General features: G+C 48.7%; 2 protein-coding genes across 2 annotated transcripts in view; one reads left to right on the plus strand and one right to left on the minus strand.

Moving 5' to 3' along the window:
• Positions 1–26,688, plus strand: part of TBCD (tubulin folding cofactor D) — a 149,673-nt gene that overhangs the window by 43,022 nt on the left and 79,963 nt on the right. The window contains exon 13 of the mRNA XM_053569262.1: positions 1,430–1,524. Coding sequence (XP_053425237.1) covers positions 1,430–1,524 — 95 coding nt within the window. The remainder of the gene's footprint in view (positions 1–1,429; positions 1,525–26,688) is intronic.
• On the minus strand, positions 9,176–18,897 carry ZNF750 (zinc finger protein 750). The gene is made up of 3 exons (XM_053569263.1): positions 18,461–18,897; positions 11,757–13,380; positions 9,176–11,616 (listed from the first exon to the last, which is right to left on the minus strand). Exons 2-3 carry the CDS (start codon positions 13,196–13,198, stop codon positions 10,887–10,889), a joined length of 2,172 nt encoding a protein of 723 aa, XP_053425238.1. The 5' UTR covers positions 13,199–13,380; positions 18,461–18,897; the 3' UTR covers positions 9,176–10,886.

Below are 26,688 nucleotides of genomic sequence, written 5' to 3' on the forward strand. Positions count from 1 at the left end.
GTGCTGGGATTATAGGCATGAGCCACTGTGCCTGGCCTAAAACTTCTTAAAAGTACTTTAAAAAGGGAATTTGTTTTTTATTTACATCTTAGGTTTCTGTACATATTGTTAGAAGTCAGCCACTTTCTTTCTTTTTTTTTTTTTTTTTTTTTGTGGTTTTTGGCCAGGGCTGGGTTTGAACCCGCTACCTCTGGCATATGGGACTGGCGCCCTACTCCTTGAGCCACAGGCGCCACCCAGGGGGTCAGCCACTTATAACGCTCTCGATGATCAAACCTGCCTTTGCAGCCTTCTCTTTCCTACTTCTGACTTTACTTGTGGGGTGACCATGTTCATTATAATCTCAAAGAAAAAAATCTTGTTTAAAAAAAAAAAGCAAAGACAACAAAACCTTACTCTGAGCATTCCAGTAACTTTTTGTGCAAGTTCTTGGTTGTACTGTAAGTAATTAGTGTGAGACGATGATTAAAAAAAGCCAAAGATAAGAGATTTATTTTCTTTCTTTTGTCTATGAAGTTGCTATTTATTATTTTTTTTGGCCTATTTGATGTATGTGTGAAGCAATGTCCGACAATAAATCGGACAGAATTTTATTTTGCTGAGTTTGAACAAAATTCATATTTCATATAGTACAAAGAACCTCTAAATACCATTTCATTCTAATTTTTTTTGTCTCAAATTTGGTCACTAAGTAAGTAGTGGGTATCATTTAAAGGATGTCTTCCTGCTCCTCTATCTAATGTGATTTGGTAGAAGTCCTGTTTTACAGCCCAGACTTTTTTCTGAAGTATTATTACTCTTTTTTTTTTTTTTTTTCTTTGAGACAGAGCCTCAAGCTGTCGCCCTGGGTAGAGTGCTGTGGCATCACAGCTCATAGCAACTTCCAACTTCTGGGTTCAAGTGATTCTCCTGCCTCCACCTCCCAAGTAGCTGGGACTACAGGTGCCCGCCACAATGCCTGGCTATTTTTTGGTTGCAGCCGTCATTGTTTGGTGGGCCTGGGCTGGATTTGAACCCGCCAGCTCAGGTGTATGTGGCCGGCACCTTAGCCGCTTGAGCCATAGGTGTTGAGCCGAAGTATTATTACTCTTAACGGGAGTGAGGTGTTGCTTGCAGGGAGCCCGCCAAGGTAGGAGGGCCCAGCCAGCTGAGTGCCCCAGCTGGTGTGGGTGCTCCTCTGTCCAGCTGGGCTGACTCAGGACTTCTCAGGAGCTCTGCAGGGAGGTGTGGGTGGATGTGACAGTGGTCTCATATTAGACTGAATGTTTTATTTCTTCCACTAACTGATGCTTTAAAATTTGCCAGCAGACTTTACTGAGGCTTACAGGCATAGGATGGGAATTTGTCAGCCTGTTCCTTGCTACAACTATGGGCTTTGGTCCCAAGCTGACATTAGAACTCTTGGTCTCAGGGTCTGTGTTGTGCTCAGTTTTCAGGAGACGGACAAAGCCTGGCATGGTGGGTGTCTGGCGCTGGCGGAACTGGGCAGGAGAGGCCTGCTCCTCCCATCTCGACTTGCAGAGGGTAAGTAGCTGAAGCCCAGTCAGTCCACATAGTCAGAGCTGTCTGGCTCGCCAGGGTTTGAGTCAGTCTGCCTGGTGTGACCCAGGAGAGAACAGACCAGGCCAGTGTCTCTCAGCTTTTCTTATTTTGATCTTTATAATTTTCTAATTGCCCTTTTGCCTGTTGTAAAATTTTAATGCTACAGATGGCCTGTGTACCTTGCTTTAGAAGGGCTTGAACTGTTGTACTGTCCGATTTTCTTTTCCTTAGAACTGGGTTTTATTCTTTTTTTTTCTTTTGAGACAACGTCTCATTTTGTTGCCCTTGGTTGAGTGCCGTGGCGTCACAGCTCACAGCAACCTCAAAGCTCTTGGGCTTAGGCAATTCTCTTGCCTCAGCCTCCTGAGTAGCTAGGACTATAGGTGCCCACCACAATGCCTGGCTATTTTTTGGTTGGGGTTGTCGTTGTTGTTTGAGTAGGTCCGGGCTGGGCTTGAACCAGCCAATCCCATTTATGTGGCCCTACTCACTGAGCTACAGGCACCGAGCCTGGTTTTTATTCTTGGGGGTGTTGCTTGTGAAGAGCACCTGCAGTGATGCTGCTCTTGAGCTGTAGAGTCAGGCGTGTCACACAGCATCTGTGTGACTGGGATGATGGTGCTCCCCAGGGTGATCTGGGGAGATAGTGGTCCCTGGGGTGAGGCTGGGGTGACGGTGCCTTGGGGTGAGCTGGAGGGACAGTGCTCTCTGGGGTGAATTGGGTGATAGTGGCTCCTTGGAGTGACAGTTCTCCCCAGGGTGAGCTGGGTGACCCTGCTTGGGGCAAGGCTGGGGTGACAGTGCTCCTTGGGGCAAGTTGGAGTGACCAGCTCACCAGCCTGCGTTTCTGAGTGGACATGTGTTTTTATTTCTCTTGGGTTATCTGTTGGTATCTGAAGTCATGGCTTTTTTGCGCTTGGTATCTCAATGCATAGAAGATCTTTTAGAGCTTGCAATTTTTATTTAATTTGCTTATTCTTTTTTTTTTTTTTTGTAGAGACAGAGTCTCACTGTACTGCCCTCGGGTAGAGTGCCGTGGCGTCACATGGCTCACAGCAACCTCTAACTCTTGGGCTTACGCGATTCTCTTGCCTCAGCCTCCCGAGCAGCTGGGACTACAGGCGCCCGCCACAACGCCCGGCTATTTTTTTTTTTGTTGCAGTTTGGCCTGGGCTGGGTTTGAACCCGCCACCCTCGGCATATGGGGCCGGCGCCCTACTCACTGAGCCACAGGCGCCGCCCTGCTTATTCTTTTTTAATAGTTTTATTGAGATATAATTTACTTACCATGAAGTTTATTCATGTAAAGCATACAGTGGCTTTTAGTGTATTTACAGAGTTGTATAACCATCACTGTAATCTAATTTTGGGACATTTTCATTGCTCTAAAAAGAGACCCTGTACTCAAGAGCAGTGATTCTACATTGTTCCCCTGGGCATCTGCTAAGGCACTTTCTATGTCTATGGATTTGTCTTTTCTACATATCTTGTGTGACTGGGGTCTGGAGTCTGGTGGTCTGAACCCTTTTCTTGTTTGTGCATGACCGTGCCGGCTGCTCCTGTCTGCTGGGCTGCGGTGTCCCGCTGTGCCGCCCCACTGCACTTTGTCCTGTTCATTGGTTGGTGGACATTTGTGTTTTCCACCTTTGGCTGGTATGAATACTACTGCTGCTGTGGCATTTGGATACAAGTTTCTGAGCGGACATGTGTTTTCATTTCTCTTGGGTTATAGATCTAGGAGTGGAACTGCTGGATCCTATGGTAGCTCCATGTTTAACTAATCAAGAAACTGCCCAACTTTGTCTAAAATGATCGCACCATTTTATATTCCGGGCACTGTGTGTGGGTCTGGTTTCCCCACAGCCTCACCAGGGCTGTGTTTACTGCTGTTCTGGTGATAGCACCCTAGCGAGTGTGACCTGCAGTTCCCTAATGACTAAGGACATCGAGCACCCTCCGTATGTATTGGCCATGTGTTTATCTTCCTTGGAGAAATGTTTATTCAAGTCCTTTGTTCATTTTAAAAATTGGGTTGTCTTTTTTATTAATAGTTCTTTATTTTGGATAGAAGTCCTTTATCAGAAATGTGATGTGCAGATATTTCACCCGTTCTGTGGTTGTCTTTTTACTTTCTATGACGGCATCATTTGATACTCCAAAGTTCTTTTTTTTTAAATATATGTATATTTTTTATTGTTTGGGATTCATTGAGGGTACAAAGAATTAGGTTACACTGATTGCATTTGTTAGATAAGGTCCCTCTTATAATTGTGTCCCACCCTTGAGGTGTGCCATACACCGTGACCCCTACCCTTCTCTCCTCCCCTCAAAGTTCTAAATTTTGATTTAGTACAGTATATCAATCTTTTATTTCTTTGTTTCTGATATCCTATCTAAGAAATCATTGCCTAATCCAAACTCCTGAAGATTTGCTCTTGTAGTTTTATTTGATCTTTTGTTCCATTCTAATTGACTTACAATGTTTATCTGTGGAACTGGATGTGTGTGTGAGGGCACACATGTGAATTGAAATCGCTGTCTGTGTGGTACCAACTCGAATTTAACTTGAAGGAGGATGACAGACTCTACTGTCCTGTTTGTGTGCTGTGTGACATATTATGACATTCAGTGGTGTCCACAGACCCTAGGCAGTGGAATGAGAGGATGTGAATGTAGGCATCAAGTTGTTGTTTGGAAACTATGAAAAATGATGTAGTATAACTTGGCCATGACCTTCATGTGGATGCCTGGCTTCCTCCTTGCTCATGAGGTGAGCCTTGTGCAACTCCCTTTCTGTGCTCATGTGTTGTGTCAGGCAGGGGTGAGAGGGACTCTGTCTTGGAGCAGGCTTGGGAGGTGAGGGGCCAACACTGTTCATATTGAGCATCTGTAGTGTATATTGTTTCTTTTGTTTCAAGCAGTGTATTTTTTTTTTTTTTTTGCAGTTTTGGGCTAGGGCTGGGTTTGAACCCACTACCTCTGGCATATGGGGCCAGCGCCCTTTGAGCCACAGGCACTGCCCTCAAGCAGTGTATTTTTTATATTTGCATTTTAGATATCACACCATTCCTTGAGAATGGTTTTGTTTGTATCAAGCTCTACTCTAGGGAAACTCATGTGGCTGAACAGTCCCTGCACTTCCTTACCTCCTTGGAGAGTTACTGTATCCCATGTGGCTGCAGGTAGTTCTCTATTTTGAAAAAGATAGTTTATATAGTTTGAAAAGCAGAAACAAATGCTTGGCAAAGAACCGTTCTAGGAGAACAGGGTATAGATGAAAATGTTTGATGGCTAAAATTGTTGTTTCTGACTTAGAGCAAATGTAAATCTTCATTGGTGCGTGCCAAAGGGGGAGGACGTCAGATTGGAAGGCAGAGAGATTTCCTGAGGTCTGTCTGGAGGGCACCTGGTCTTTTCACTCACAGCCCTCTGAGAAGGGGACCGTGCACATTGGACAGAGACACTCAGGAAAGAAGCATCTTATTTTCTTTGGATTACTTTATAGGGAATTCTGCCAGTTTCTTTCCATACACACATGTGCCTTGTGTGTCGTGCCGAAAGCCTGTGTCTTGGTCTCTGGCTTTGGTGGATGATGACCTGTGTTCTGTCTTGTCATCTGTGTCGTCACCTCTACTTGAGGATAGTTATTAAAGGGCTACTTGGTTGTCTTCATTTTCAGTGATCCAAATTCCAGGGCTTCCCTAGTCCTGGCTTAGGTGCTCCTACCTTCCTGTGGCCCCATGTTGAGCCCTCTGCAGTGGTGGCTGTGTGGTTTTAAGAATGGTTTATTCTCAAAGAGTAAGCTTTATTAAACTGCCCTTCATGGTCTGTGGCCTGGCCAGTACTGACTGTGAGTGGGCTTGAGTAGCCTGTGTGAGCATCACAGTTCCCTCTGTTGACTGTGACAAGAACAGTGAAATGTATTTGCTTTAATATTAATATTCTGAAATGTATACATGTGCTCCTAATTATGCATTTTGTGGTTCTGATCAGTATTTTGTTTTTTGAAAAAGTTAAATGTTCTGATCTCTTTGGACTTTGATGCAACTCCTTATTTTTCCCCGCTGCCCATATTAGATTGAGAATTTTGCACATTGATGTAATAACTGCTAGCATATGGTGTTTTTCTCATCTTCTTGGATGTGTAGATTCATGTCTTACATCAGTTTTGCGAAGTTTCTGGCCATGAATGTTTTAGAGACTCTGCCCTTCCTGTGCACTCCGGACATCTCCATCATGCAGATGTTGGTGAAACTGAGGGTCTCTCAGACTGGATGGTTTTAATTGCTTTGTGTGCAAGTTCACTGATTCTTTCTTTGCCTTGCTTAAATCTGCTGTTGAACCCTGCTTCTGTTCCAGAATTTCTTTTTAGCCTCTTTTTATAGTTTGTTTCTTTCTCAGAATCCCACATGTTCAGACGCGTCTCTCTCAGTCTCCTTTAGCTCTTTGTCCATGATTTCCTGGAGCTCTTTGAGCACATTTAAGGTAGTTGAGTTAAAGTCTTTGTCTAGTAAGTCCAATGTCTGGGCTTCCTTGGGATTTTTTTTTTTTGGCAACTTATTGTTTTTCTTGTGAATGGGCCATACTTTTCCATTTCTTTGTATATCTTGGATTTTTTTTGTTGTTGTTGTTGTATTGGAAACTTGACATTTTGAATATTATAATATAGTAACTTTGGAGATGAGTTTCTGTCCTGCCCCCAGTCTTTGGCTTTATTGCTTATTGAAGGCTGTGGTCATCTGTCTGTTAGGGGCTTTTCTGGACTGTTTTTGCAGAGACTGTATTTCTTGTTGTGTTTGGTTGTGTTCATCGCAGCAGTTAGCCATGACCTAACAAACTTCCTTAAAAGCTGAAATGAAATTTCTTTCTTCATTGAGCACTCCCCTATTTGCTATAAGTTTTTGGTTAGAATGCAGACTTCTGAAAAAGTTGATTCTATCAGTTTTTGCCATCTTGGTCATACTCTGAAAGGAGGGACAGATTCTTGGGGCTTCCTGCTCTGCTGTGTACTGTGACATCCAGTAAGTAATGTTTGAATAGGGCTAGATGAGGCCTCTGAGATGTGGATGCCAGGACAGGGTCAAAATCCCAGCCAAACCCCAACTTCACAGAATAAATGCTTCTGTTAAAAGGATTTTTATTCAAAATTTGGATTCAGTTTTTGCATTAAAAAGCTGTACTACAGGATCCACAAGGCCACATGTGGCCCTGAAGCAGCAGATTCTTACCCCTTCAGGGAAGTGCCTGTGGAGCTGGAGATGTTCTGAGGCCACTTGTGTCAGGAGGGGCTGGGGAGACTGGGGCTGACTCTGGTGGGTGCTTCCAGGTCGGGGCCAGCTCTAGCTAGGGCTCCTGACACGCCCTGGGTCTGGTGTCCTTTAACCTTCATGCAGTTTTGAGCTGGTGGGCGTCACAGTCTGTAGTTTGCAGGAAAAGCGAAGGCCACAGCGAGACCTCTTTGTGCTTGGACTGAGTTGCTCTGCTTTTCTTTGTGGAGGGGCTTTTCCTCACATGCTGTACTGTGAACATGTGTGTGCTCCCTCCCTCCCTGTGGAGCTGGGTGTTTTGGTCAGGAGTTAAAACTGATGGGGCAGATGGCAGTGGATCACTGGTAAGACTCAATCACAAAGGGCATTGTCAGTGTTTTTATTTTTTTTAGCGAGTCTCGCTTCCCTGGTAGAGTACCATGACGTCACAGATCACAGGAACCTCAGACTCCTGGGCTCACGTGATCCTCTTCACTCAGCCTCCCGAGTAGCTGAGACTACAGGTGCCCACACCCATATACATATACGTATATGTATGTATATATATGTGTGTGTATATATATGTATATGTATGTATATATATATATTTTTTTTTGAGACAGAGTCTCACTATGTCAGCCTCAGTAGAATGATGTGGCGTCACAGCTCACAGCAACCTCAAATTCTTGGGCTTAAGTGATTCTCTTGCCTCAGTCTCCCAAGTAGCTGGGCAACAGGCACCCACCACAACGCCTGGCCATTTTTTGTTGCCGTTGTCATTGTTGTTACCTTGGCCTGGGCTGGGTTTGGTGTATGTGGCTGGTGTTGTAACCACTGTCCTACAGGCACTGAGCCCACCACATTTTGTTTATCCATTCATTGGTCACTGGACAGTTGGGTGGTTTCCAACCTTTTATTTATTTTTATTTTTTTAAGACAGAGTCTCAAGCTGTCACCCTGAGTAGAGTGCTGTGGCGTCATAGCTCACAGCAACCTCCAACTCTTGGGCTCGCGTGATCCTCTTACCTCAGTTTTTCTATTTTTAGTAGAGATGGGTCTTGCTGTTGCTCAGACTGGTTGTGAACCTGTGAGCTCAAGCTATTCACTCCCCTTGTCCTCCTAGAGTGTTAGTTTCCAACCTTTTAAATAATGCTGCTGTAGACTTGGGGGTACAAGTGCTTGTTTGAGATCCCAAGTCCACTTCTGTTTGTGTGCCTGTCCAGAGGCTGGGTCATGTGGAAATTCTGTTTAACTTTTTGTATGTGAAAGTTAGAAACTTTTAGTAAGTTGGGGTATACCTGAATGCAGAAAAGTAATGTAGTTAAAAAATAAAACTTTTAGGGGGAGTTACAAAGTTCTAGGGCAAAGGGCTTGCCCTGGTTGCTGTAGATGTGCTGTTGCAGATGACCTCTGGAGGAGCTGCACTGAGGGAGTGGCATTTTCATGGGTGGTGCATGCTGCAGCTACACATGGCCTGCACAGTAGGGTTCGGGGGACAGTTCCCGTGCTGCAGCCCTGCAGTGGTGGTCTCTGCATCTGGTTCCTCCTGCTTGTCATTTAAGACGATGCAGACACTGAGCTCTCGGTATTCCCAGGGTCTTTGGGCCCTTGACGCAGAGGGCTGTTTTCTTCGGGGTGTGAAGCGTGAGGTGCGGTCTGCAAAGTATGTGACTTTGCGTCTTGCTGGTAAACTCTGCGCACTTGCCCTGTGGTCATGTCTGGACTGTGAGAGTGGGTCGTGTGTGTGTGTGTCTGAAGGTGGGCTCTGGATGTGGTTGGGGGCTCGCCTGGTGCTCTTCCTGCTTCATTAGGGAAGCGTGAAGCAGTGACCTCATATGCCCTGGGGAAGTACGGGGTCAAGTGCGCACCCCCTTACAGGGCATCTGTAGTTTCATATAACTCTAACCAGTTGCAAACCATGTTATGTGCCACCCCAAGTCTGTCATTTAAAAGTTGTTGCACAGCTCTCTCAAATATTTTATGATAATGTCATCTCTACCAGCTCCCATGAAGAATTTCATGGGCAATTTTTTTTTTTGTAGAGACAGAGTCTCACTTTATGGCCCTCGGTAGAGTGCCGTGGCCTCACACAGCTCACAGCAACCTCCAACTCCTGGGCTTAAGCGATTCTCTTGCCTCAGCCTCCCAAGTAGCTGGGACTACAGGCGCCTGCCACAACACCTGGCTATTTTTTTTGGTTGCAGTTTGGCCGGGGCCGGGTTTGAACCCACCACCTTCGGTATATGGGGCCTGCGCCTTACCGACTGAGCCACAGGCGCTGCCCGCCATGGGCAATTTTTGTTTCACATGAATTTTACTCTTTTTCTACTTGAGTTCACATTTCCATTTACTTTCTCCAGAGCATTTTATCCCAGTGTAACATATGTCTGTGTTTAAGAATATGCTATTCTCCGTATCATGTATCTGCAGCAAAAAAAGGTGTATTACTAGAAACTTTTAACGTTTACACTTTCTAGGGTGCTAAACTTTTAAGTTTTTCTAGATTGTGTTTAAAAAATTAGTACAAAGTCGACTAAAACATAACATTTTATTAAAATTTTGCTCTTAATAAAATGGATTTCAAGAACCAGTTATCTTTTGATGAGTCATGTTTTCAGCCAGAATAAGACAGGATTCTACATCAATACTATTTTTATTTTTAGCTCAAAGTACTAAGAAGCCTTGTCTTCATAAATAAGTAGTTGGAAATGGCAGGGATTTTGCTTTGGCTGTGCTGGGCATTTGAACTTTCCCAGGCTTGAGTTCTGGATAACTGTGTGTTCCGCCTCTGGGCATCATCCTGAGGGCCGCCTCAGTCCTGGTGAAAGTGATGGAGGGAGAAGCACCTGCCCTAGGGAGGGGTTTCTCTGCCAGCTTCTGGAATGATGTGTGATTTCGCACATGTTGGGCAAGAGGCCACCTCTCTCTCAAAGGTGGGGGAAAGGGCTATTATGAGAAGGGTTTTAGGGGTTGAGGCTCTAAAAACGTGTTCTCTAATGTACTGAGGCTGAGTCTCGTCTGGCCTTTGAGTAGTCTCAGGGGTGACTTGCTCATGCCTTTCTTTGGCCATTAGTTTATACACATGCACATATGTGTGCATGCACACTCACAGTGCACATATGCACCTCCACATGCACACCTGTATGCACACATACAAACACACTCATGCAGACATGCACACACAACACACATACACATCTACATGTGTGCACATACACACACCTCCACATGCACATACATGTGCATACACGCACACCTCCCCACATGCACACCCGCACACACTTTCATGCACATGCACTCACATGTTCACACCCAGGCACACACACACCCCTCCCCCCCACGCATTTATGGACGTTCACGTGACACACAGCTGCTTCTGCTGTAAACTTTTTCATTGAGTATTATGACAAAATGATAACAGTTTATTTTGTCTTTTTATGTGTCCTTAAAGTTCACGAGTGTTGGAAAATTAGAAACATATACATCATTTTAGGGAATGGAAAACAAGCCTTAATAAGTCAGAAAATTCATTGTAACATAAACAAATAGAAAAAATTGAGAATACCTTCACCATTAAGACATTTTCCCTAATGGAATTAAATTATTTGTATAAATAGCCTCTTGGTGTTTGTGTATTATTTAATCGTAACAGGTCGTGTTTTTTTTTTTACATACAGCATCTGTGATGCTAGTACTGAAAGTGGTTTTTCTTGATCTTTTTCATTATTATGTCAAAATGTACAGTTAGATCTAATAAAAAAAAAAAGCAATTTGTTGTAGTGCTGACATATTTATAAGAAGGCATTTGCAGAGGCTATCCCATAACATGGCTCTCCCTCAAAGTCACCTCTGGTTCTATACATTTCATTTGACATTTTACAAAAATGAAAGCCAAAGTTTGATTTTTCAGTCACATACTCTGAGTCACATATGTTTTTACAAACAAAAGTAGGAGCACCTTTTAACATTCATACTTAATATTTACAAAAATCAAATTGCAGCTTGTTTTTGTTTCTTGAGGAAAAGAAACTGCACGTGTGAAGACTGGCCAGGTAGCGAAAGCGAAGGAGTTGCTGGGACGGGCAGTGGGGGCAGTGCTCAGGACAGCCGGGCTCTCTTTCGCAGCGTGAGCACTCGTGCAGTGTCACTCGGCTTCGCTTTCTTAGGTCCTTGCTGGGATCTTCCTGTGTCCCTCTGACTTGTCCTCTTTTGTCCTTTGGGTCTGAGGTCACACAGAGCCGCCTGGCCTTCCGTGGAGCTGAGAGTGGGTGCGTATTGCAGGCTGGCAGCCTCCTGGCCTGTGGGCTCCCCATCGCCCACCTGGCCATTCCCTGGGCTGTAGGCTGCTAGCTGGCATAGGGCCACAGCTGCTGTTTGCTTCTGCTCCTCGATGCTGTCTGCTGCGGGTGCATCCGGGGCCTGGCGCGTGGAGCTGGTTGATGGGGCCTCGTTAGCACCCAGACTGCCTTGCTTTGTCTCAGTGTGGCTTCCATCTCCAGAAATTTCCGTTTCGGTTTCTTGAGCAGCAGCAGCCAGGTCTGCACCTGGTGGTTGTGTAGGGACAGCAGGTCTTGTGGCTGGGGCGTTGCAGGGGTCCCTCACTGACAGGTTGAGAGGCAGGTCCTGCAGCTCTGGGAAGCCTGTGGGTACTGCTGGGGAGCTGTCTTGGTACACTTGTCCCTTAGCAGCTGTCAGTTTTGTCTCTGGCTTCTTGGAGAGGTTAAGGGGGCCCATCCTGGAGCTGTCCTCTGGACTGGAAGGTGCGACCTCGGCGAGGAGAAAGGCACTACCTGTTTGCTTGAGAGTGTCTCCGTCTGCAGCGCAGAGGCTAGAAGAGATCAGGAGAAGGCTTAGCAGGAGCTTTATTAGAAAAGTGACCACATAAAGCATTTTGAGCAAGTACAAATGTGGCTAATTGAGCCCAACCCAGAAATTACCTTGGAGGTTTTAGAAATGAAATTTTCTTACCTTTTTGGAGACCCGGCTCTTCTTATGGGAGCCTGGGCACAATGTGGGCCTTCTGTGCTCTTCTTGACAGGCTTGAAGGCAGTGAGGCTTTCTTCGGGCTGGTAGAGTCTCTCCAGGGTGTTTGGGGCTGCCCTGTTGGAGAGGTCACACAGGCCCTCGCACACCTGGTGTGTTTGTGTGAAGTTGGTGGGACTCGGCCTGCCTGGGGAGCCTGTGGCTGCACTGCCCTCACGGGGGCTCATCTTGGCCCCCTCTGTGTCCTTCTGCCCAGCTTTGGGAGGGTCTTTTGCCTCGGAGATTAGACTTTCTTTTTCAAGTTCTGTGTGTTTTTTGTGGGTGTTCAAAGGGTTTAACTTGGAAGGACTCGAGGCTAGGTAGACCGGGGGGGCTTCATCAAGTGAGTGGGAGCTTTGGTCTCGGGTGAGGCCAGTGGTGGGTGGGAGTCTGAGACCATAGGAGGAGAAAGCAGACTCTGGCCTGTACAGTCCATAAGGAATCGGCAGGCTGGAGTGATATTGCTGGAGAAATCTGTAGTGGTCATAGGTGGACAGAGGTGGGTTCAGGTGCTTGGGTGGTGGGCCTGGGGCAGGCAGGAAGTGTCTTTGGTCCTGGGTGCTGTAGAGCGACAGCAGGGGTGCGTCACACTCGGGTGAACTAGTGGCCAGCAGGTAGGGTGAGTAGATGGTGGCCAGCCCGTGCTCAGTGTAAAAGTGAGGTGGATACTCTGGGATTGTGGGGTGCACATAAGGGGAAAGGGCCCCAAACCCCTTTGTTGATGAGATTTTAGGTGGAAACTCTGGAGGGAGGAAAGGGGAGCCGGCTTTCCAGGGGTAGCCAGGAGGATGGAATGCAGATTCAGTGTGAAAGGAGGTGGCCTTGGCAGTGGAGTTGGTCAGTGCCAGCAGCTCAGTTGCCTCTGCGCTTTCTGGCCCCTTAAGTCTGTGCTCTCCGACCGGGACAAATGCCGATGGGCGAACCACGCCTTCTGGAGCAGGCTGGGTGCTGAGGGTGGCTTCTGGAGCTGGACTTGTGGGTGCCATTTCCTTGTGGAGCGTGGGTTTCTGTCCTGGGCCCTTGTGGGCCCCCCGAGCCTGCAGCTCCAGGTTCTCCTTGACGTCTTCCTTGGCCATGCCATGTTGAGGCTTTGAGTCAAAGTTGGAGCGTCCATTTGCACCAGCCCTGGAGGCCGGCTGAGCTGTGGGGCCTGGCTGGCTGTTTTGTTTAGGGTCGGTTGAGCTAGATTTAGGGCACTTGGGAACTCGGTCTTGCTCTGACACCAGTGTGATGGAGTTTTTGCAGAGACCGTACTTCATGTGGTTGAAGAGGTGGGACTTCTCGTTGCATGTAAAGGGACATTGGAAACATTTGTACTTGAAGGGCTTTCCTGGAGGCCGTGGGATGTAATGTGGCTTTTTTGGCTTTCGTTCTTTGAGAAGACTCATTTTACCACTTTGTATTTTGGACTCTGGTTTTCCACGTGGTATGATCACTGTTAACGCCTGTTCAACTCAGTCTTGGTGGTGTTTTTAAAGAGGCGAATCCCAGTTTTTCTAAGCACTGTTTAGCATCAGCTGCATGTGCTGAAGGTTTGGTGAGGAGAGTCTCCTGCATCAGGTGGCGGGAGCTGCAATAAGGACAAATACGGGGTCAGGGGTGCAGGAAAAGCTGGTCTGAGCTCTCACTGCAGCAGAGACAGGCACAAGACACACCTGTGTCTACCCCACCTGTGTCTAAGGGGATGTAGTGGCAAGACCCTAGAACTGCCCCACGATGTTTTCTGTTTTTCTGAGTCTGACCTGAAAGAATTGCCCAGCCCAAGAGGAGTGTGGTGTGTGGAAGGCTCTGTAGCAAGCCCGAGAATGCCTCTTACTCATTGAGTTTGAGGGACTTTGATCCTGTATCTGCACCTTTCCTCCAGAGTCCCCTCCCCTGTGTCCCCGGAGCCCTGGACGAGGTCTCACCCCAGTGCTGCCACCGGGCTTTGCCTTTAGTACGACCTATAGGCTCCGTCACCACGGAAGTCACACACTTGCAGCAGCAACAACGTGACTGGGCCCTCAGTCAAATGCTCTGTGGCTCTGCCCACGTTAGCCACGTGCTCTGCAAACAGGTGTGTAGTGATGAAAGCATCACCAGACACCTGCGACGTGGCCCTGGGCTTATGGAAGCACCAGTGAAGAGTCAGCTCTGTCAAGTAGCATTTGTGTTTTCTCAGATACAAATATAAATGCTGTGCTTATGTTGACACAAATGGTTTGAAATGCTGCCAGGTGAGTTCATAAGTCCCGTGGGTGCCATGCTGCCATCCTTTGCACCCCTTGGTGATGTTGTGGGTCAGCCCTTGAGTGCACCCCAGCCTGCCATCAAGGTAGCAAAGCCAGTGGCGGCCTGCCTGGGTGCACCTCCAGGTGGCAGGGCTGAAGCTTTGCAGCATGGTGGCCCACAGGAGACCAGGGTGTGAGTGGTACCTGGTACAGACGTGGCTGGATCATGGGGGCCTACTGTCCCAGCCTTTGCCCTTCAGAAAGTGGGCCCAGGCCTCTGCCCATGCTCTCACAATACTGGGACTGCCAGGGCCTATGAATATGTCTGGCCTGCCCTTCCAGACATTCCCAGAGGGTCTCCCCAGCCCTAAGTTTCCTTTTGAGGTTGTGGGCCCGATTGTTCCCTCTGCCTCCTAACCCAGAGCTGAGGACCAGGCCCTGAGTCTGGGAGGCCCTTGACAGTGCCCAGGTGATGGGCTGAGTGGCAAGAGGAGGTGCGGGCAGGGGGCTGGGCAGCCATGGACTGAGGAGGAAGAGGGCTTTGCGGGCAGAGAGCTGGGCCTCAGTGCCATGGATCATGGCTGGGCACTTTAATTCATGTAAAAAATATAAAGAGGAAAAGGTCTTTCAGATGGTTTAAAAATAGAGTTAAATGGAAATGATTTAAGAAAGTGGTTTTCAGCTGCAGTTTTAAGGAATGAGCGAATGTGCTTGGTCCTGAGTCTCTGTGAGACTTAACATATGAAACAACTCCTTGTAGACGTGGGGGTAGATGAAACATTCAACTGAAAAGCAGCCTTTTAAACAGAAATACGTATGGGAAATCTTAAGAGGCTGTTGTCACAAAACAAAATGTCGTCACCCTCACCCACGTCTCTGTCCCCTCCCACATTCCTGACCCAGATGAGGTCATGCAGAGCAGCTGCAGGAGCAGGGCCTGGATTTTCACATGGATGCCTCAAATTCTGAGAAAGCCACCTGGTTCTCTCCCAGCAGGCTGGTTTCTCTGCTCACATATTCACATTTCCTAAAAGTGCAGAGACCCACGCTCTTCCCCACCAGTGGCCTCTGTTGGCATGTAGGTTCTTCAAGGCATTTCTTGGCTAAGCAGGAGTGTGGGCAGAAAAGAGGGCTCTGCTGCTGCCTCGGATGGAGCTCCCATGTAGCACTGATGGTGAAGCACGCATTTTGGGTGAAAAATACAGTGTTTGGTTGCCCCTTCATCTGGGAGGGTGTCAGGTAGACAGAGCTCCACCTACTGAGTCAGGGCAGGTGACCTGGTTCCGGGAACCAGTGCCCTGCAGCACCCCCACCAAGCACTACCGCAGAGCCACTGGCCCTGGGTCAGAGCCAGGCAGCCCAAGCATGCGGTAATAGCTTTGTCTCTCCACTTCCCCATTGTTAAAAGAAAAAGTGCGAAATAATTCTTTATGGGTTCAGGCAGTGCCTAGGGGCAGATGTGCCCTGAGTGGTGAAAGCACAGCTGTCCTGTCTCCCTTCAGGAAGTGAGAGGAGCGAGCGCCTGATCCCAGCGGAGCGCCGGCCCAGCCGGCTAAGTCAGCGGGCCTGTGCGGGCATGCCGCGCCCTGCTGCCTGGTTCTGAAGGCGTGAGAACCTCAGCAAGGCAGGTTCCCAGGATAGTGTAGGATATGTCATGGCAGAGATCTGAAAACTGATGATCCCATCGCTAGCTGGAAGCATCATGATCAAAATGATGACAGTTGCAAAACATGTATCAAGTGAGAGCTGGTGTGGATGCAGGACACCACCTCCCTGTGAGACAGAGAGCTGGGAGGAAGAGGGGAGTTCTGGAAACAGTGTTATTTCATATTACTGATACTTTGAAGCAAAAAAACCAAGTAAACTCCTATTGGCTAAGTTTTTCCAAAAGTCTTACAGGAGGCAAGTTACAGGTTGGCCAACTCTTACCCAAGAGGATAGTTTGGGAAATAATTGTTTTTATGTCAATGTGTATTTTCTTTTAGCCAAATGTGGTTGTCTCTGGATTTGAACTCTTTGCTGTTTTGTTCTGTGCTCTGTTAGCTTAGAGGCAGCAGAGAGGTTGGGGAGGGCTGTGCCTCACCGACTCCCCATCGTAAGGGTGCCATAGGGTTCAGCCACTTAAAAATGGAGTCTCAGGGTCAGTAGTTGCAGTGGGCTTAGATGAACTGACTTGGGATGACATGGGTTGCTGATCAAATGGGAGCATGGCTGCTTCAGATGGGGCCGTGCAGTTTGCCTGGCTTACAGGATGGCAAGGAGTTGGGTAAGAGGATAAAGTGGTACTCACTCAGGATTCTGGGTGGTGATGTCAGCTGTGAGCTCTGCCTCCTGCCCGAGCTTTACCAGGGCCCCCGTTAGTCACCCCCCACTGGACTGTGCCGTCTGGCAGCTGCCCACTCCCTCTCCCATGCTCTGCGTGCACAGGAAGTTTGGTTCCCTGTGGGGTTTGTCTCAGCCTTGCCTGTGGAGCCAGATGCTAAGCTGGGGGGCACCTTCTCCCCACAGCCTGGGAGTTGCAGCGTCAGTATGTCAGCATGAACTCCTTGGAGGGCAGCACCTTTCCTCCTGTTCCCTATGTGGGGTTGGTGTGGACACCACAAGGCTTGCAGTCTGGACCACCAGCAGGTGTCACAGACCTGCCCCCAAGGGCACTGGTAAGCACGCACTCTGCTTGCTGTCTAACCTTTTCCAACCTGGCCCCACACCACAACCTCCCTCCTCAAGCCATTTCAAACCAAGCATGGTATGGACAGTACCTACGCTGAAGGGCACAGTGGGATGCAGGGCCTCGAGAACATGCATAAGCCCCAGCGTGAGCTGGCACCAAGACTCCTTCTGTGCTCACACATGCTTCCTTCACAACTAAGTGTTTGAGGCCTGTTGTGCTCAGCTGATTTACTTTGCCTCTGGATGTGTCTGGAGCTGAGACCTGAGACCTCGTTCCTCCCCCTGTTCATCTGGGCAGAGCTGCCCACATGGCGTTTTGCACAGCCTGTGGTTTCGGTTGGCCACAGGATTTTGTCTGTCTTGTTTTTAAAAAGTACTAAATTGCCAGTGCACTCCCTTTTGAGACAGGTTCCTAAGTGTGGACAACTAATGCCACACTCACGGCACTGTGTGACTTAGTCACACACTTAGTGGCCGGCAGGCCTTAAAAACTCCCTCAAGAGTTGGGACTCTGACATATAGACAAGAGAAAGGCCCTTTTTTTCCTTAAAGAACTTTGGTAGAACACAATAGAGGTAATTATAGCTCAACTTTACGGGATGTTTCTGTGACAGGTTGGGTGACTGTGCTGAGTGTTAGCCGTGTGCTGGGCAGTGCTGTCACGCTCTTTGGTGTCTAGCCGCCTGGCGAGGAGCCGTCAGGTGGGGCATTTGCAGGGCTTGCCATAATTACAAGATTGTGATGTGGCGCTGTTGCGTAACTCAAGGACACACCATTGTCGCCTACCCACTAGGGTGTCGCAAGAACGAGATTTGTGAGTTTTGCTCCGATTGAACTTTTCTAGTGATTGACTGCCACTCCCTCCCAGACTCTCGGTTCTTTAAAATGAAGGATAAACTTCAGGACAACCATGACCTAGGGATAAAGACAGTTTTCTGGAATATAATTTGGAGGAGTGGATCTGAAAGGTAGCCAGGGGTTCTTTCTAGTTCCAGCGAGACCCTGACCTGCTGGCGTAGCTCTCAACAGCAGACGCACACAGCCTGACAATTTGCCTGCTGCATTTACCTTTAAGAAACCAGCCTGAAACACTGGAAGGCCCTTGTTAATGCAAATAAAGACTAGAGCAAAATAGATTTTGCTTAAATGAAGTCTGACTTTGGTCATATTTGACCAATAATTAGGTCGGTAATTGTTCTCATACAGATAGGTGACTTTCGTGTAAGGAAAAGCCCCTGTGTGTGCATATCTGTTGTGGGTATATGAAACCTTAACAACCAAACAGAAACTTAACCTTTCAAAGTTTTGCTTTTGTAAGCTTATGTCGAAACAGTACTTACTTTAAACTTTAAAAGTTTAAAAAATTAAACCAGAAGTTAAAATCAGCACCTAATATATTTGTTCTCTCTATGTGTACATGTATATACGAGTAAAGCCTTACCTCTTTTATGGTGAAATTTATTTTTAAGCTAAGGAACAATCAAGCAATAATATAGCTTGTGTTTTGGTTTAACTCTTATAAATTTTATGGCAGAAATAAGCAACTGATTTCCTGATAAGCTTGCTCATATTCTTAGCGTGAAGTGTCTGTCTTATTGGGTCTGTGAACCAGGATCTGCATTCCGGGCAGTGCACCTGCTGGGACCCAAGGGTCTCTGAGCACAAAGGGAGTAGGGGGCTGGGCAAGCAGTGTAGCCAGCCAGGCTCCTCTACTACCCACTGAGAGCAGTTTTTGGAAGAAACTTGAATTTGAAAAGAAATAGTACTTACCAGAGGCAGGCAGTGCTGGGCTGTGGCCGTCCAGGTGCCAGTGGCTGTGGCTGCTGGTGCTGAGAAGCTGTACCTGTTCTCACGCCTGCTCGGTGAAACTGGAGCCGGCTGTTCCAGTGGGAGGGATTTAAGTGTAGGAGTTGAGCCCTCGGGGCGTAGAGATGCACCTGATATTCTTCCTGCCCGCAGCTACGATTCATGTGTTTGCTCCCACCCTGCACTGGGCCCTGTGTGCAGGGGCCTCCCCTTGCCTCAGGAGGCTCCTGCTCAGGGCTGTGCCTTGCTGGTGCTGCCCAGACAGCCATGGCTCGGAGGCGTTTTTGTGTTCCTGGGTAGGGTACAGGCTGCTGTGGTATAGGCTGTGCTCTGAAACATATTTCTATTATAATGAAGATATCTTATGTGAGTTTTTCCACAGTAGCAGGCAAACACTAGGATTTGTTCTTAAACACATGGGCCCAGGGGCTGCAGCGTTCACAGAGGTGCCTCTCATCCTTCACCCTCACTTGGGTCCTGTAGGAGAGCCGAGGCAGCAGGCTGGGCGCTGACCTCACCACCGTGTCACAGAGGCCTGCCGGAGCCTGCCCTGGGCCAGGCGCACGGCTGTACTACAGGGCCATGGGGGTGTGTCAGCTCCGCACAGCCCCTGTGCTGCACACACTCATGCCCCTTTTAAAAAAATGACTAAGACACTTCCCTTATCTTTCCCCAGCCGCTTGCTTATTTAATCCAAGGCTACCTCCCCACTGTAGTGAGGGCTGGAATGTGGTGCCGGTTTGGGGACTGGGAAGGAGTTGGTACCAGCTGGTGTTACATCTTGGTGGCAGCTGAGTGCCATGGCACAGGGCGGGCTAGGTTTGCCAGGACAGACAGCGTTGTTTCTTTGTATTTTCTCTTAAGACTTAAGATTTTACTTTGCTTTTACTTTTATATTTAATTTTTTTAAACTTTTGTCCAAATTAAATGTCCATGTACTTTATTTCAGTTTTTTTTTTTTTAAGATAGAGACAGGGTCTCATTCTGTTACCCAGGCTGGAAGGCTATGGCATGATCACAGCTTTACACTGTACACTGTAGCCTCAAACTACTGGGCTCAAGTGATCCTCCTGCCTCAACCTCAGGAGTAGATGGAATACAGGCGCCCTCCATGCCTGGCTAGTTTTTCTATTTCTATTTATTTATTTACTTGGAGGCAGAGTCTCATGTTGTCGCCCTCGGTAGAGTGCCGTGGCATCATAGCTCACAGCAACCTCAAACTCTTGGGCTTAAGCGATTCTCTTGCCTCAGCCTCCCATGTAGATGGGACTATAGCCGCCTGCCACAACGCCTGGCTATTTTTAGAGATGGGGTCTCGCTCGCTCTCGTCAGCTTGTCTTGAACTCCTGAGCTTAGGCAATTCAACCGCCTTGGCCTCCCAGTGCTAGGATTACAGGCCTGAGCCACTGCACCTGGCATAGTTTTTCTATTTTTAGTAGAGATGGGGTCTTGCTGTATTGCTCAAGCTGGTCTCCAATTTCTGAGCTCAAGCTCTCCTTCCGCTTTGGTCCTTCAGGACATCCATATACTTTAAAGAGTGAAAAACAGTTCTATAAGTCTTGTCATAATAAACAGTTCCCTGCTGTTCCTCTTATCTTTTGCTGGAGAACAAACCTACTTGAACTTAGTGGCTTGGGGCAGCCACTGCTTGCTTAGTATGTGTCTCATGATCTCATGGACTGGGTGTCTGGGCAGTCTATTCCATGGGCACCAACTGGAGTCAGCCACTCAGTGGTATTAAGCTGGCAGCTGACTCCTCCACTCACCAGCCAGATGTGATGTCACTTGGGAGGCTTCCTGAGGATAGGCAGCTGTGATGGCCGCGGACTCTGGGAGGGCGAGGTGGGAGGTGGAGCCTCTGCAAGACCAGGCTGGGACCTGACTCTGGGGGCTGGGCCAGCAGGCCGCCCCTCGCTGGGGCCAGCAGGTGTCTGTGCTGTGCCCTCTGCAGGGCACCACTTTGACCTTTTCTTGGCTAGTAATCTGGCATTTACTGCCTTGATTCCGACTAATAACAATCTGCTGCTGGCTCTGTGCCCCCCCCCCCCCATCGCCAGTTATAGGTGTCGTCTTTTGTTCTTTTTAAAAAAATTTCAGGGGCGGCGCCTGTGGCTCAGTGAGTAGGGCGCTGGCCCCATATACCGAGGGTGGTGGGTTCAAGCCTGGCCCCGGCCAAACTGCAACCAAAAAAAATAGCCAGGCGTTGTGGCGGGCGCCTGTAGTCCCAGCTACTCGGGAGGCTGAGGCAAGAGAATCGCTTAAGCCCAGGAGTTGGAGGTTGCTGTGAGCTGTGTGAGGCCACGGCACTCTACCGAGGGCCATAAAGTGAGACTCTGTCTGTACAAAAAAAAAAAAAAATTCAGAGTAGTATAAGGGTACAGATGATTAGGTCACATCTTTTGCATTTGTTAGGTGAAGTCTGTGTTGCGGACGGAATGGGAGAGTGTAGCACTTTGAGCTCCCCTGGCCCCACTCCTGCCTGCCCGGCACAGAGCTGTCAGTGCTGGAAGCCCTGCTTTCTGGGCCGTCTTCTCCCCCGTCAGCCCTTTACCTCTGGATGGAGCATGTCCCTTCTACAGGTGCCTAAGAGAGGGTGGAAGAGAGACAGATCTGGGGAGACGTCCAGCAATTGAAAATGTCTCTTCTACCCTTTTCCTGATTGCTAGTTTGGCTAGTATAGAATTCCAGGCAGAAATCATTTACTTTCATGCTTTTGAGTGCTGTTTGTTGCCTCCAGCTTCCATACTGCTGTTGAAAAGCTTATGCCATTCTGATTTCTGATTTCTTTTTCTCTTGATATTAATAAGAAAGTTTGCAAACAGACGAGTTATAAGAATACTGCAATGAACTCATCCCAACACCGGGGTTGTAAGATTAACACACAGCCACCTGCATCTCCTTCCCTTCCGTTTTTTCCGTTCAATCCATCATGTTCATTTTTCTGCATTTCACACTAGTTCCTGTCATCAGTGCACTTTACCCTAAACACTTCCGCAGGCCTAGATTCTTGTTTTAAAAGTAACATTTACATTCAGGGAAGGGCACAGATCTTAGGTGCACCACTTAGTGAGTTCTGGCAAATGTCTTCCCAACAAGACACAGACAAGTGTCACCTGGAAAACCCATCAGAGTGCTCCTGTCCCTCCCCTCCCGGGCTGGAGCACTGTCAGTCTGTTTTCCCCAATACTTCTGCCTTGTCCAGCATCTTGTGTGAACAGGGACTTCTGATTCTGTAAGTGCAGATTCTGAGCTGTAGGGTCTTTCCTGTGCCCGTAGTATTCTTAGTTTCCTTAGATTTGTCTTCTAACATTTAAGTATTTCATTTCTACCATTACAACTTTTTGGCTTCCAAGAGTTCTGTCCCTGAGTGTTCTTTCTGAGTTTTTATTTATTTACTTCTGAGACCAGGTCTTGCTCCGTTGCCAGGCTGAAGTGCAGTGGTGGTGTCACAGCTCACTGCAGGTTGAGGTTGAATACCTGGGCTTAAGCATCCTCCTGCCTTGGCCTCCTGAGTAGCTGGGACTACAGGTGCTACCACACCTGGCTGATTATTTTGTTTTGTGTAGAGATAGGGTCTTGCTATGTCACTCAAGCTGGTCTTGAATGTCTATCCTCAGGTCATCCTCCCAACCTTGGCCTCCTCAAGTGCTTGTGATTATAGGTGTGAGCCACCACCCCAGCCTATTCCTTTTTAGTACCTTACTGTTCTGTAGTAGTTGGTATAGCTGTTCTTGTTTCTTTAAGGATTTTAGTGATAGTTTTAATTTTTGGTGGGGTGTGAGGATATTTGTCCTCCCACCATTTCATTTTTCTGAAGGCTGGACTTGCACTCCTGGGCTCAGTTGATCCTCCTGCATTAGCCTCCCCAGCAGCTGGGGCTAAGGTGTGTGAGCTGCACTCTGCTTTTGCTGTGGGTGGGCTGTGGGCTGCCTGCCAGTCCCTCTGTCTTGCTGAGCTGGGGCACTCTGTTAGTCAGGATAGGGGCTGGGCCCGGCTTGCTTTAGGGCCAACCCAACATTCTCTGGCCTTCAGATCTTGAGCTTTTTAGGGATTCTGTTTCATGGGTCTGGGCGGGCTGGCTCTCCTTGGGTCTGAGGCATTTGGTGATGGCCTGTGTACGTCAGCCCAGAGAGTGCCAGTTGCTGCTGTCCCTGTCCTCTTTGACCTTGTAGCTTAAGCCTTAAAAAGGGAAAGAAGTTACCAAGCTCAAATCTTAGGATGCATAATGGGGGTGGCTGCAAAGTCCAATACACAGAAATCATGGCCGAGGAGCCCAGCTGGAGGGCCAGAGGCAGAGGAGATGCCTCTGAGGGGTAGGCGTGGGGGCACCTGCAGCAGCCCTGCCCTTAGGGCACGTGGTGCTGGTCAGCCTGCTTTGGGCCTTCCCTGGTACTGACCCCCATCTACCTCTGGGCCCGGGATGCCCAGCTCTGCTGTTCTGGGATGGCTTCTGTACATGGGGGCGGTGGGTAGGAGACTGGCTTCTTGCACCCCCCTGCACCCTGGGGCTGTGGCTGAGCTATGGAGACCTAGCCTTTGGTGGTCGCTGCATAGGGGTGGTAGAGAAAGGGGGTCATTTTGTTATAGGTAAATACACAATAGCTTTTATCTTTTATCCTTGCCACTGAGAAGCCTGTTCCTTTGGTTTCTTGGTTGTCCCTGTAGCGAGATTGCAGGGAAAGGTGCTTTTCCCAGAACCCCAGCCCTGGAGGCCTCTCCCTCGCCTCCAACGCCTGTCCTTACTCTGCTCTGGCCTTTCTCCTTCTCCAGGACCCTCATCCATGCTGCCCTCTGCTGCTGCACACTTACACCTAGGCTTGTTCCTGCAGGAGTCCCACTGGGTCCAGAGAGTTTGCAGACTTTCAGACTGTGCCTCACAAGCCTCTTAGCCATCCTCTTAGGAGCTTAGCCCCTGCCCTTTGAGTGCCCAGGTGCCACTGGCTGGTCCTGTTGTGGAGCCTCTGTGGGAAGGTCTTGGAGGCCATGCTAATGGGACAGGGCACAGTTGCCTGCTCTGCCTACTGTGTCCTGGTCTGAGGCCTGGTCCAGCAGCCTGTGGCCTTCCCTGGCCTGTACCTGAGGGTGCTCTGGGGAACCCTCTCATAGCCTGCCCCACTCTGCCCTACTGCGCCATCCTTCCGGCAGTGGATGCCCTTTGGTGTCTCATCTGAGAGCACCTGGGAATGCTGGTGGGCTGTGCATCAGGCTGCTGCTGCTTCTCACTGACCTGGCCGTTGTAGTGAGTTAGGTTGGAGCTGTGCGAGGCCGTTAGGGGAACGTGTCCTGCTGGATGCTGCTTCTCCTTGGACGAGCAGATGGAGGACTTTATTGGTAAATTGGAGGCTGAGGGGCATGATGCCATTACTTGGAATTTAATTTGTTCATTATTCCAATGATGCCACCATTTGTACTTTGTTGCCCTTGGTTGAGTGCTACGGTGTCACAGCAACCACAAACTCTTGTGCTTAAGTGATTCTCTTGCCTCAGCCTCCCATGTAGCTGAAACTACAGGCGCCTGCCACATCGCCTGTTTTTTTGTTTGTTTGTTTTTGAGATGGGGTCTTGCTCTTGCTCAGGCTGGTCTTGAACTCCTGAGCTCAAGCAATCCACTCAGTCAGCTTCCTAGAGTGTTGGGATTATAGGCATGAGTCACTGTGCCTGGCCCACCATTTGCATTTTTGTGAACAAAAATGGAGGAAATTTATTTTTTTTTGAGGGGTGACAGTGGGGCAACAGCCTCTCTGTTTCTCTTTAACCCTAACTGTAAACCTCAAGGGTGGGGGGTGGGGGGCTGGGCTGCAGGTGGGAGCAGAGCCCTGCAGGGTTGGATAGTGCCTGGCCTTGGGCCTGGCTGGGGGCTGCAGCTTCTGGGAGGGGAAAGGTCTGGGCTGCAGGATGGGAGCAGAGCCCTGCAGGGCTGGATAGTGCCTGGCCTTGGGCCTAGTGGGGGGCTGCAGCTTCTGGGAGGGGAAGAGTCTGGGCTGCAGGCCGGAGCAAAGCCTTGCAGGGCTGGGTGGTGCCTGGGCCTGGGCCCTGGTGGGAGGGCTGCAGTTTCTGGGTGTGCCCTTCAGGCAGCTTTTATGCCACACACGATCCCTTGGCTCCTCCCTCCTGACAACTTGACCAAGGAATATGCAAAGTGAGCAGTCAGAGTAGTGGTGAGGGGCTTGTTCATCTGTTTAAACTGGAGTCCAGGTCCCCCCACTATTCCCTCCACCCTACCCTCCCTTGCTGGAGTTGATTGGCAGCTTCTGTGTCCGAAGGGACACTGGACACTCTGAGCTAAGGCTTGTGTTGTCTTGATTGGTAGAGGCAGTTCAGGGCTGTGAACTTGGAGTCTGAGGGTCCCCCAGTTGCCCACTGCTCTCTCTTCTTGTTCTTGGCCTTGACTCTGGCTATCTGGCTCTCTGGGAACAGCTCTTTGTGGTGAGTTTGCTTTCACATGTCTGTGTCAGTATAGAAGTCCTTTACTAAAACGTGGACAAAAGCACTTAAAAAGTTAACTTTCATATTCCCTTTGCCTTCCTTCATGCTACGAATAACATGAATGAAAAATGTAACAGCACAGACAAAAGCAGACAGGTGGGCGGGGGACCCCAGATCTTTCCAGTCATGCTGGCCCCCCACGTCTGTTGTGGTGACTCTTGTGGCTCCTGCTCACCCTGCTGTGTCCTGGCTCCATCACGTTGCCTCCTACTGCACTGAGTACCTCTTTAATGTTTACTTCCAGGCATTGATTTCCCTTTGCTATGGGTTTCCTTCCTCTTCATATCTTTAACGTTCTAAAGTTGCTCTTTAGATAGTCTTTTTAGGTGGTTCTTGGTGGTTCTGTTAGCTCGGGTTGCTTCCTTGAGCACATGGCTCTGAGGCAGGCATTGGTGTCTAAGGCCCTGGACATTGTTCTAAGGCCCTGGACAAATCATGACCCCTCACAGTGACCCCAGAGGCAGCGGGGGGCTGGCCCAGAAGCTGGGGGTTCCTTGTGCCACAGCCCCCACAGTGTTATGGGGCTTTGTATTGTGCTACCTTATCCTGTGGGGAACCTTCTGCCAGGATGCCTTCCCTGGTTTTAGGACAGGGATGTGCACAGTCTGGAGGAGCAAATCGTGACCCCGGCTGTGAGGCCATGCTGCCCTGGAGTGTCGGTGAGGCCTGACTGGCCACTTGGGCTGACACTTGTGGGTCTTACTGCTTAAGACCATGAAGAGCAAAAAAGTAATAGTGCTACAGAGATAAGTGGACAAGCTTACTACCCTCCAGAGAGCTCAAAGCACTTTTTTTTTGCAGTTTTTGGCTGGTGCCAGGTTTCAGATTCTCTTTGCCTTCCTTCATGCTATGAATAACATCAATGAAAAATGTAACAGCGGGCGGCGCCTGTGGCTCAGTTGGTAAGGCGCCGGCCCCATATACCGAGGGTGGCGGGTTCAAACCCATCCCCGGCTTAACTGCAACCAAAAAATAGCCGGGTGTTGTGGCGGGCGCCTGTAGTCCCAGCTACTCAGGAGGCTGAGGCAAGAGAATCGCTGAAGCCCGGGAGTTGGAGGTTGCTGTGAGCCGTGTGATGCCACGGCACTCTACCGAGGGCTATGAAGTGAGACTCTGTCTCTATTAAAAAAAAAAAAAAAAAAAAGAAAAAAATGTAACAGCACAGACAAAAGCAGACAGAGGTGGGCGGGGGAACCCCAGATCTCCACCTCAGGTTTATGGGGCTGGCGCCCTACTCCTTTGAGCCACAGGCGCCACCCAAAACACCTGTCTTAATTGTTGATTACTTGATTAGAAAAAGTCTGTAGTGTAGGCTAGGCACGGTGGCTCACACCTGTAATCCCAGCACTCTGGGAGGCTGAAGCAGGTGGATTGCTTGAGCTCAGGAGTTCGAGACCAGCTTGAGCAAGAGCGAGACCCTGTCTCTACTAAAAATAGCAGAGCCTTGTAATCCCAGGTGAAGCAAGAGGATCACTTGAGTCCAAGAGTTTGAGGTTGCTGTGAGCTATGATGCCATGGCACTATACCCAGGGCGACAGAGCAAGACTCTGTCTCTAAATAAAATAAAAAAAAAATTAAAAAATAAAAGCATGGATTGCCTGAGCTCAGGAGTTCAAGACCAGCCTGAGCCAGACTGAAACCTTATCTCTAAAAAAAATAGCCGGGTGTTGTGGTGAGTGCCTGTAGTTCTAGCTACTTGGGAGGCT

The sequence above is a fragment of the Nycticebus coucang genome, chromosome 18 (genome assembly GCF_027406575.1).
Source record: "Nycticebus coucang isolate mNycCou1 chromosome 18, mNycCou1.pri, whole genome shotgun sequence".
Lineage (NCBI taxonomy): Eukaryota > Metazoa > Chordata > Mammalia > Primates > Lorisidae > Nycticebus > Nycticebus coucang.